Below are 12,499 nucleotides of genomic sequence, written 5' to 3'. Positions count from 1 at the left end.
TTGTGAGCTCTGCCCCTGATTAGTACATGCTCTGCTCGGCATATTAACTCCAAAATCTACCGAATCTCTCTAATACACCATCAGTTTTCTTCTCCCGCAAAGCTATTTAATGCTGTCCCGTCGGCGAGAGTTAATGACAACTTAACACCTGAAGTATATTAATGTGTGAAAAACAGATCAAACCTTCACTGGGTGCTGCAGTGAAATAGGAGCACTAGTGTCAGCACAGAGGCCCCCATTTGGGTGATACACGGCAGCCATTTTTGTTCAGAAGCGCTGATCCGGGGCAAGTGGGCTTTTTCTTTTTTTTTTTAGAAGTGATTCCTCCTGCCTTGGATGAAAGACAGGGGGGTTGTATTTATATGATACAGTAAGTATCGTCAAGACTAAAGTAGAGCAGCAGTAAGAAATTATGTGAGCAGCTGTACATCTAAACATATTTTCTGGGCAATTTACGAGCAGTTTGTTGGCCTCAACAACTGTTACTTTCTTTATTTTTGTTTGTTTGTTTGTTTTCATATAAATCTTGGTTATTGTTAATTCTACAACAAATACTGTAAGAACAATGGCAATGAAAGGTTCATGAAGCTTGTGGTGATCTTTCAAATGTTCATACTGCCTGGTCAGCACCAGCACAAAAGACAATAGTGTTTATATTTAACAATCTTAAACCGGTTGGGTTTAAAATGGTACTCAAACAAATGATCAGATGTGAAAAATAGCTAATGATAGATGTCCTTATGAGTGATGACAAATTGCCTAATTGTTGTTTAAAATATTGCATAATTTCTCGCTATGTTCTGAAGAACTGCGCGTGTCAAATTTTACCAGAGAAAGCAAAGCATTAGGCTGAATTTGGTTTGGTTTCTCTTAAATCCTGGGTGTGTCATCACGCTGACTCAAGCCAACCAGAGAGAACATGAAGAATGAATGAGGCTTTTTCTTTTTAAAACCCACAGAAAAGCACTTGTGAACACAAATGACCAGTAGTTGGAAAATATTGCCAATACAACAGAGTGTTTGACAGGAAATCCTGCTTTGATGAAACATTTTAGAGAGGGTGTTGCTGCAGCGCCTGGTGCCAAATGGAGGAAGGAGCCAAGATCGTACATACAAACACTGTCAAATGAGAGCAATGACATGCTTCTTTTAACTCCTTCTCCTCAATAGAGATCATTCATCAGGCAGAACCATCCCCTCTGGAATGTGTGATTGGATATTGGGGGACTTGAAATCCCTGTCTAGGACACTTCATCCATCCTCAACACACCACTGGTCTGGACACCACTGGTGTGGAGATGAACCGTTGAAGCAGATGCTTCCATTCAGCCAGTCTCCTCCATCTTTTTTCTTAAAAGTAATAATAGTAAATACCAACAAATGCATTGGACCCCAAATCAGGCAGGCACATCACAATTTCACTGAGGCAGTCAGGCATCCCGAACCCGCATCAATTTGAAGAGATATGGGGAGCAAGGGAGGCAGAGGGCCCCAAAAACAAAACAGATGCAGAATATTAAGTATGAGTACAAGTGTGTGTGTGTGTGTGTGTGTCTGCGTGTGTGTGTGCATGTGTGCGTGTGTCAAATGTATACATAGGCTCAAAGAGCTGATAGTGTTGTGACATGTGGAACAGTCTAACCTTTGGAAGGAAACAATCCAACTCTGTGATGGCCTTTCCTACAAGGACACGCATGGAGAAACCTCTGGAATCAGATGGCATTCACCCTCTGATTCCCTATCATAATGCCAATTGCTCACTATTATCATGACTGGGACGGCTATAGTCAATATAAAGAGTTCACTATTATTCTCATGATAGAGAGTGGAGGAAAAGGTGGATGTAAATGTTCGACAGTCTGCGCGAGAACCAGGGTTGCATAATTTTGCTGTATTCTACGTGTTCTAAATATGACTGATGGCGATAACCAGGCTGTTGAATTACATTTACATATAGATTTACATTCCAATCAACACATAATAATAGTACAGGCCTGAAATGTCTCTATGAGTTACTCACACATGTATGTTTTCTGACATTTTATAGCTAATATTTGTGCCTTGCTGGGAAGCATTTATCAAAGGGGGAATGTGTGTGTAGTGAGGAACAGAACGAGAGCCTGCTGAATCTTTTGTCTGCGGAAAAGAAATTTGATGCCTTGAAAGTAAAGCAGCCCAGTTGACTTATTCACCATCATCTTTGATAAGGACATTTTGTAATCAGTTTCTGTATGATGTGGTTTCAGGGTATTCTCTGAGCACAAAGAATATCCACCAAAGGTTTACAATATTCATGCATAACAGTGGAGTTCAGATGATTCTGTTGTTCCGAATCTGGCAAGTGCTGTGCTTTTTTCAATTTCTTTTTTTTTTTATTTGATCGTGACAGTGGAGAGCTCACTGCAAAGGAGGGAGCAGAGTGAGCTGAGAGAAGGCGTGGAACAAAGTTCTCCAGCTGGACTTGAACCAGATATCAGCCACTGTGCGACTTTCTGTGTGTCCAAACTCAAAATCTATTATTCTTAAAGATTGACCTACATGTTACGTCAGACACACATCATTGGTTTCCAATTTGAATGAGGTAAGCCCAGACAGAAAACTTGACCAGACCCTGTCTCAAAAGCAAATAAACAAATAAAGTTACTGAGAAAACTAAAACTGAGATCTTAATTAATTTGTTTTCCAGAAAGTGCATTCTTCTATCCCTTACCTCATACCAACATGTTCAGATTGCACAATGATGCCACGAGGGAGCATGACCTCCAGATTCCACTGTCCAAACAAATGAGTATACATACATTTCTTACCTTTCAAACTGATTTGTATAATTTCAACACAATGTAAAATGAACTCATTAAGCATTTCTAAAAAAAAATTTCATTCACAAAGACTGAAACATTACAGACTGACAAGAACCAGCAAAATAAGTTAAAACTAGACAAAACAAAATCATTGTAATAGAAACTGGGGAAATGCACATGAAGACTGGTAAAATGTTCTGTGTTTAAGAGCTCTTGAACTCTTAATAATTTCTAAAGCCCAGTCTAAAATGACATATTTCTTGCTGGAGTTTTGTGGCTGCTTCTAACATCCGTGTGCGGTCTTGACTGCACGAAGTGAAACGTTACGGTTGGCCAACTTATTTTCGTCAGACAAACCCGGAAGTCGTTTGTATGTCGACTCCTGACTGGAAGCAGCTAAGCAGCTGTGAACCCTCAATTTTATTGGTAAAGGTGAGCTTGCGCTTCATGACACAATATAGGAAACACACGCCGTTGTACCTTTCAGGGGGAATGCCCCAGCTCCATGTATTTGTTTTCTTTCATGTATTTTTGGACTTGAAGTGTGCCATTGTTTACATCCGACCGGTTGCTTAAACACGTGCACAGGCAAGAGGGACACATGCTAACCAAGCTCGGCCGGGTAGTGGGAATTACTTGAAATAGTCACGGCTGGGCGACAGATTTCCAGTTCCAGTATTTTTGTAGACTGGTTATAATTGAATTATAATTTATTTGAACAACAAGCAGGCGTGTGAGTGCGTCAGTCTGCTAGGTTGTTAGCAGCCGGGTAGCTAGCAGAGGGCTATCACCAGGATTTCTGCCCTTTTTTGTTTTTCATTTTAGTGCAGCCAGACGACTGTGTATGACAACATATTCCATCAACATTCTGTTAATAGTTTCTTGAAATGACTACACTCTAAATCAGTGAATTGATTTCCTTATGTTTGCAAAAAAATAGTCAGGAGTGTATTACTCCTGACATAATCACATATAAATCAGTGACAGCGACGTATTTGATTTTTATTCTGTCATGATATGCAAACTGTAACTGCACATACATCAGACATGGCCAAATCCCTGAGAAATGTGCTCACACGACGAGACAGCAGCAGAGTGCGTTATAATAATGTTTTCAGTTATTTTGGTCATGTGTGTTATTGGTAGAATTGTAAGATGTGTTCTAAGTAGGAATTGTAGTTCAGGATTATTTAATTTGAGTGTGTAAAAGACTCTATATTAAAGGTTATTTTCATTTATTTAGTTTTCCCTGTGGTGCAGTAACGTTACACCTCCAATGTACAGATATTAGCTCCCATGTCTCTTTAAGTTCTGTCTGATCTTGAAGAACAGCGCTCAAGCACACACCTCCTATATTCATGTAATTCTGAAAGGACTCACCTTTGAATATGTTTATTAGCAGTGCCGTGATATGTCAGTATCGGGGATAACAGATATTCAGAGTTCCATATATTTTATTTGAAATTGGGGGACTTTAGGCCCTCCAGAGCTTCTTTTTTTTTCATCTGTGTGATCTCAAATGTTTGACTCAAATTCATTGGAAAAAACATAGTAGATATTGGATGAATGGTATTTTACACATAGAAATTTTCTGAAAAAACGATGAAATGTTTGGGACTTGTACTGCACATGTGCAAAGAGGACTCTGGTGGGAATTTTAAGTGTTTTTTCCTTTAACATACTGCATTTGTCAAGAAAGAGGCAAATCACACACAATGGATAAAGTTAGACAAGAAGCCTCTAGCAATTAGTGATATAATGCTAAGGAAGAAAGACATTAGTGATTATTCTTAAATTGCCAATATAGGATGGGTTGACCCAGCAAGTTCACCTTAAGGTCAGAGTGAGCAGTGGGTAGAGAAGCTGCAAAAAACCCAAAAGCGACATCTCAGACTCTGCAGGGCATCAGTTAGGATGTCAAATATTAAAGTTCATGATAGTACAATTTGAAAAACCTGAACAAGTTGGGTTTCCAGGAGAAAGCCTCTTATGTCTGTGGTAAACTTGTTAAAAACAGTGGTTGTCTCGTTGCTTTGCTGGTCGGTAACTTAACCCTTCTGCTGGCGAGGAGAGAAAAAAATAGGATTAAATAGGTGCAAGGAGGCCAGTGACTGTATGGTGGTTGCTTCTTTAAATTTTTTATTGAAGTCGCTTTAAGCTCAACAGCCACTGAATGACGTTCTAGTGCTTCTTGAACAGAGGACATTATTTGCAACTGATATTACAAGGAGTTGAGTAAGTCACAAATGGAAGGGAAAAGCCCTCTTTGCCTCCATGACAGCATCTGAAAATGGGCCAACATAAGTGTTCATCCAGGTGCCATGTTTCCATCACTGCGGATTCAATTTAGTGCTTGTGAATCTGATTAATACAGAATCATTTGACACAGGAATACATGTAAACTGTACAGTTATCCACTGAAGATGAAGGCTAGATGTTGCTTTGTGACGTTATATAGTGGTTTTACTGCTAATGGGGATTCAGCCAGCAGTGCATCTATAGTGCATCTATAGCAGCACCGGTGCATGTCTCTCTTTGACATGTTCTCCATAAGAAAACCCTCTTTGCTTAATGAGAGAGAGAGTAGTTGTCCCACCTTAAAAGATGCAGTGCAGCTAAAAGCAGAGTCTAGTAGTGTTGATCAAGTAGAGTCCAGACAGTTCTGTGCAGAGCTTTAATTAGGCAAATTAAATAAAATGAAGTGGGATTTAGACCATGTTTGACCATAACTGTTCTGATGCTCTAAGTACAGTACATTAAACTCCAGCGGTGTAAAACACAGCCTGCCGTTTGTCACCTCCCAGTCCCTGTACGCTGCTAAACTTTGAACACATAACTGTCACCCCTCAGCAGTCGGTAAGACTCTACTTTCTGTCCCTCTAATCCCTGGTGGCCGGCTCGTGACCGTGTAGCGTGGCGTTTATGCAGTGTGTGCAGCCTGGGAGCCAATCATCTCCAGCCATCATGGCACAGACACGCAGGACTGGACAGAGCAATGGGCCAGTGCTCCTTCTGCGTCTGCTGTGTATGTGTGTGTGTGTTAGAGGAAAAAAAAGAGCCGCAGGAATTGGACAAATTAACAACACAGTGTTTCACACAGTGTATTAAGTAGAAGATTTAACAGTTTCTGACACTGTTATTCAGAGCTCGGTGTGGATTTGGTCTTGTTAGGTTTGTTTGAAACAAGCACCTGAAAGGTGATGAACTTTGATCCAAGCCGTTTCCTATCAGCAGTTCTGATGAAAAAGACTGCAGGTTAAAGTCTTACTGCAGCTGAACCGTGCTTTCTCAGCTTTGTTAACAAGGCCTTATGGTTTTCAGAAGAAGAAGATTGTAATTGACATTGGCCCGTGTCCATTTCAGTTCTTCTGTGCAGTGGATGGTTGAGGTGATGACCTGTCAATCATTCCCTGGTACTAATGTACACATTTCAGTTTGATTTATTATGTTGGTTTTATTCTATCTGGCTGGCTGGGGATTAACAGTGGTCAATCTATCGATACAAGTTTGACGTGCACAGATTTTGAATAAGGAAACTTAGAAACACGTGCAGATGTTGTAAAGATGTCGTAAAGTTGGGCAGGAAATCTTCATGTGCTTGATTTTGATTTGGCTCCAGCAGAGAAGCAGTCTGTTACTAAAACTACCACATTCATGCTTTCTGGTTTTTAATACTTTAACATTCACTCATTGGTTCTGGTTTCAAACCCGAATAAAAATCTGAGCATCTGGGTTTTGACTCGAGGTGAATATCCGGTGTGATCTGTGTGCTGTCCTGCATTTGAATGCACCACACATTAGAGTGTCCATGTTTTGAACTGTGGAATCATTCAGGGAGATCATGATTTTTAGAAAGAACACAGTAACAACATCAATAACTATTTTGATGATTAAATCCTTCAGGTCATTTTTTATTTCTGTCATTTTTATTGAACGGTAAAAATTCAAGCTTCTTTGTCCTTCATGTCTTCCCATAACTTGTTTTTAATTTTCAGGTGTCAGGTTTTCAGGTTTTATTAGACTAAATAGCCATGCTACTTTGGGTTTTTTAAATCTGCTTGGAAAGAATATTGTTATCTGAAGTTTTACAAACCAAATGATTATAGCCATTAGTTGCAACACATTTAGCTCTTTTTTTTTAATTAAATGTAACAATTCACATTTACCTAACAAGCATGGTTGTGTTTTTTTTAAAAGTTGTAAATGCTACATTTTACCTTGTTCAAGCTTGTGGAACAGCTGGTGTGATAAAGAACTCCTGTTGCCCCTTATTAGGGTTTTATTGCACTCTGATTACAAATTTAGTAAATCTACTTGTTATTTCTTCTGGGTCCATAGTCTCCACTGCTGCTGTCCACTGTGTGTTTATGTGTGGAATCCCTCGATCATACGTTTTCCTGTTCATTTGGCTCAGGCGCTGTGGTGAGACTCCTCAGAAAGCCAGATCAAAGGGCAAATTAAGGCCCGCTGCTGGCTATGCACTCATTTCTGTTAATGTGACTGCATGCAGATCAGACACCAGAATGATTTTAATGAAGTTAATGTTTTTTTCTATTCCTTTAGAGCACTTTGGTCATACCAGAAATCTACTGTAATTGATAAAAGATCTGCTTTCTGTGTTTTTATCCTTACAACCAGCTTTAGCCGGCGGCATTACTGACACCCCCCCAAGTGTGAGTGTTTGTGCGGGTGTTGGTGAGGTGTGTGTGTGTGTGCATGTTTTGAGTGTGTCCTGGGGTGATGTACAGTGTTTACCAGGACGAGGAGGAGTTGGAGGATGATCTCTATCAAGAGGATGAAGGGGACTGTGAAGGGTCAGAGGTCGACAGTGAGCTGGAGTTCCACCTCTACAGTCAGCTCCATTACTCCTCCAATCCTGGGGAGATGGAGGAGCTGGAAGATGGAGAGGAGAAAGAGGATGAAAGAAAGCGCCAGGACGGCCAGCAACACGAGGCGCTCGAGAAGACCAAAGATGGGGACAGTGAACTGGAAAATAACAGCAAGCCTCCATCACCTTCAAGTAACAACCTCCAGCAATGCCCGAAGAAGAAGACAGAGAAACAGAAGAAGAGGAAAAGTGACCCTAAAAGTCAGAAGTTATCATCGTCACAGTTTGAGGTGATTGTTATTGACTCCAGCCCAGAAGTCATCTCCCTCTCTGAGGGTGACACTACTGATGATGATAAGGGGGTCTGTGCTTCAAAGGGTCAACTGCAGACTTCAACCCCAGTACAACAGGTAGGTGAAAGAGTTATTTATGGTAAACAAAAATATAACTAATAATTTTAAGAACTGTAATAATAACACATTATCTGACAGTGATCATAAACTTCTTTACAGCAGATGAGTAATGAAAGTACTTCCTTCCAGCCACTAAGCATGGGCCAGTATGAGATTCAGTGTATTGCAATTACAGCTCTAAACCTTTAAATTTCTGATTTAAAAAAAAAAAAAAAAAAAAAATTTTCATTGAACGCAATCCGTTTGGTTATTAAGCAACATGCCATGTAGAATATTTCGAACACTAGCAAACATTATTATTATTATATTAACGTTTAACAAATGTATAATGTTATATATTATGATCACATTAACAGTATTATACTGGATTGAATATTAATTTCAACAATATATGATCATATCGATTTTACGTACAAACATAAAAGAACAAAACTACTGCTACAACTACTTCTACTACTAGGAATGGCAATCACATAATACTGTCATTTTCATTGTGTTAGCTCACTGCTGATGCACAGATACGCATAAGAGAGGGCGAGAGAGACTATGATTGAGTCAGCTTTTGTTTACTATACACACACACACACACACACACACACACAGAAACACTCATACTGTCTCTCCGTACAACACACAGTCAGCAAAAACACCAAAGAGTCAGCAGGCTGTTAAAAATTATGAGCAGATGTTCACGATGGTAGAAAACTTAAACACAAGTGTAGAAAACATCCAAGCTGCATTTATTGGCACTAAAGTAAAAGAGGTAATTTGAAAGGAAATAAGGACTTTTCTGGTCTTGTCTGCATTTATTTCGAGAAAGCGTAACTTGAATTTAGAAAAGAGTGATGGATGGTGCTGTCGAAGATGTGAAACTGTATTTAAAGTGTCGCCTCTTCTGGCAGCCGGTCTTTACGAGCGTGTCTTGCATGTCGGATAACCTTCCTCTGAAGAGCCATGGCGTCCTTTTCAATGGAGGGAGAATGGTTTGGCGTGTTGATCTTCTTCAGGCATCATACATAGACTGACGGACCATTTTCAGCAAACAGAGGAGAAGGAACACGAACAGGATGACAGAAAATGTTAGAGGCTTTGAAACTGACTTTTTAAAACAGCCGAACACTTGGAAACGTGAAGCCGGCCCATAGTAGTTTCTCCTCCTGTCCGAGAGGAAGTTTTTAATGGAGTTATTGTAACTCTGACTGCTGTAGCCTCATCTTAGCTTCAGGAAGGCTGTTGTTTGGATATTGGATTTTTTTTTATATTTGGGTATATTTTGAGTTTCTGATCACTTGAATCGAAGGTTCATTATAAAAGGATCTCTAACGGTTGGTACCATTGGCATGTTCTTAATTCTTTGAAAAATGTAAGAACATCTCAGATCTTGAAATAGATATTTTTTTATCTAGTCCATCCCTAGATATATGTTGTGTTTCCTTTCTTCTTAGATTGTGGTACTGATTTCTGTTTTGTCAGACTGTTTGGTGTCCACTTACAGGTTACTGAATTGGTCACCTGGGCCTTTAACGCCTTTAATACTGGCAGTCAGGGAATGAAGCAAAATTGGCCTCTCGTGCCAGTCTGGTTTAGCCAGACAAACTCAAGCTTGTCACTTTTCATTTGTAGTTAGGCGTTTGTTTGATCATTTTAGCGAGGGAGCAAGTAAAACTTTTCATTGACAGAATATATAATTGTTTGGCATTCTAGGAAGCCAAAAAAAGGAAAAGGAGTCTGGATGTTCCAGTAACTTTGGTCTCCAGCAGTTCGGAATTGGATACAGAGGAGTCGGAGTCCAGCTTTGAGTCCGATTCCACCGATTCGTCTGATTCGGATGGTCTGGAGAGCTGGATGATCCTGGGTGGAGGGAGGCAGGATGAAGATCAGTCCATCTCACTCAACCTGAAGGGAGGGTCTGACAGCAACACAGGTGAGTCTTAGTTTGTGTGGGGCCTCATTTGTGTGTCTTCTGTCCATTCTGGGCTTTTCACGCACCATTTAGACCATTTTGATGGGTTTGAATTTGAATATGTTTAACCAGGAGAATGGAAGCAGTGAGTAATTTTGTGTGGCCTAACTCATTCAGAACATTTAATCTGCCTGCCTCACATTGATGAGGAGTGGGCACAGCAGTGGCCTACACTGTGAGCAGTCTGTATGAATGCATGTTTATATGTGCACCATCTGTGTCGGCATGTTTACGAACTTGTAAGCTCTTAGCATTCCTGGTACCGTCTGCCCATAAACACCCCTCTCTGATGCCTCTTAAAGTATGCCTGTGTGCATTATGTATTAATATGTGTGTGCGGCCTTGTGCAGGCGTGAATATTTGTGTTTCTAAAATATTCCAGTTCTAATCAGCATGCCTGTGTACATACACGTGGGTTGCAACAGTCATAACACTAATGCCTAAAACAAACAAAGGGAGAAACAACGCAGGAGGAGAGGAAGGGGAGGCCAGGAGAGATGGGAGTAATCAGAAACTGAATAAAAATGTTCCCTGCAAATCTCCTCAGATCTACACATTATTTTAACCTGCAGCCTCAGCAACCTCTCCAGCTCCCTCCTCCTCCCTCCTACCTAACGCTCTCCCATCTTATTCTTTTATCCTATTTTCTCACTATTGTGCTCCCGCTCTCCCTCTCTCAGTGTCTCCCTCACCATTTCTTCCTCATTTGAATTTCCCTGGGCTGATGTTTCTGCAAGAGTGCTCACTGCCTCCTCTACACACAACTGGGCTAAAGGAGGGGGTCTGGAGCTGGTGGGAAGGCTCGAGGTTTTGGCCTGGTTTTGGGAGGAAAGGAGGATTTTAGGTCTCTGTCTCTCGTCTGGCTTCTCTCTGTGATCTTTGGAGCTTGACCTCATGTCTGCACATTGGGGGTCATGGGTGTGGCGTGGAGGGAGTCTTAAAGTGAGTGGAATGGGGGAGGGCTATGTCAAAAGAAGGGAAATAAAGGCAAGGAAATTAAGGGACGAGCCTCAGTAGTCGTGAACTGTGCCCCAATTCTTTACTACTGACTAATTCAAAGCCAACCCCGAGTATATTCACCCCAGAAAAATGGCAAAATGTATTTGTCTTATTGCCAAATTCCCTTAAAAGAAAAAGCCGACTATGAATTTATCCTTACGAAGGTTTGTCTGTGTATCCAAAGCTTGATATCTGTACCACCTTACTACCTGTTTCTTGAGTACAGACTGTAGTTTATTTGCATTATGTAGTAATAAACTGCTAAAATGAGTCCCTAGCAAATAAAAATCTTTTTTTTAACTGTATTTATGAAAAACTGACGCACAGAGCAGCTTTTTAAGATGACCTGGTTTTTTATTTCCACATGGGGCCCTCTTTTGTGTTTTAGAGGCGCCTGGGAGTCGCTGTCACTTTGAAGACAAAGATATAACTAAACCATTACAGAAGTGAATACCAGGAGGGCTGAGTGGCTACAACCTTTACTAAACAGCTTGTCCTTTTAGCACTTATAAAATGTGCATACTGTCATAGAAATAGTTGATTTTTGGATGATCTGATTATTTCCCACGGTGCTATTTACACATTGGGCTGTCACATTAGTGACCTTTTAGTTGACTAATATTTGTCTTGGGTATAATTGGGACTCTTTGTTCTTTCCCCATTCAGTTCATGCTACTAGTAGTTTTAGCTTGTGACAGACCGGTTTGGTTTTTCCTCTGAAAATCTGACGCTTCTTTTGCATCTGAGCTGACATGATGAATCCACAACAATAACGTCGATAGATTTTCATTAAAATGCAGTCGGTCGATTGCCAGAAGTTAAGCTAGTTGGTGCTAATAAAGCGTAGCCGAAGGAACAGTGGGAAACGTAGCAGCAGTCGTGATGGAAACATGACATTTTTGTCAATTTCATCCCACTGTTTTTATACAGACAAATATGCAATTATGTAACAACTGCGACGAGGTGAAATGACAGAGCTGATTACGACTTTATAGGGATGTTGTAGACCTAGAAGGAGCTCAGAAAGTTACTGCTAAGGACTGATTCTGTTAAGAACAGTTTCATTTTTGCAAAAATGATGATAGGTGACAGAATAAAACGAGCAGTCATATGGCATCATTTCATCTTGGCACAAAACAGCACATGTGATGCCTGTAATCACTGCAAAATCTGTACCCATTCAGCTTGAGCACTGTTAAAAACAAGACTGTAAGCAGGACACTATTATTTTATAAGATGTTTCACAAGCTCTTTAGTTAAAAAAAAATATATTTATATACACACACAAACACATATGACCACAATAACTTTTACATCATCTATAATATTCACGTTAAGGGATTGATTTCTGTCTTTTGATACGCCATATTGTGAGTTGACTTTCGTGTGTGTATCTGGGTAACAGGTTTGCACAACAGTGACTAATAGTATTTGTACGCCTAAAGCCCATCTCAGCACCACCATCAAATCACATTCACTACACTTAGTCTTCCCC

At 40.3% G+C, this 12,499-nt stretch overlaps 1 protein-coding gene across 1 annotated transcript in view; it reads left to right on the top strand.

Moving 5' to 3' along the window:
• Positions 1–3,164: 3,164 nt before the first annotated feature.
• Positions 3,165–12,499, top strand: part of zcchc7 (zinc finger, CCHC domain containing 7) — a 49,778-nt gene continuing 40,443 nt past the window's right edge. The window contains exons 1-3 of the mRNA XM_072383281.1: positions 3,165–3,233; positions 7,440–8,039; positions 9,747–9,966. Of these exons, the coding sequence (XP_072239382.1) occupies positions 7,542–8,039; positions 9,747–9,966 (718 nt within the window). The 5' untranslated portion in view covers positions 3,165–3,233; positions 7,440–7,541. The remainder of the gene's footprint in view (positions 3,234–7,439; positions 8,040–9,746; positions 9,967–12,499) is intronic.

This window comes from Leuresthes tenuis, unplaced genomic scaffold (assembly GCF_036924035.1).
Source record: "Leuresthes tenuis unplaced genomic scaffold, fLeuTen1.0.hap1 SCAF_4, whole genome shotgun sequence".
NCBI classification, from domain to species: Eukaryota; Metazoa; Chordata; class Actinopteri; order Atheriniformes; family Atherinopsidae; genus Leuresthes; species Leuresthes tenuis.
This window is presented reverse-complemented; position numbering and strand designations above follow the sequence as displayed.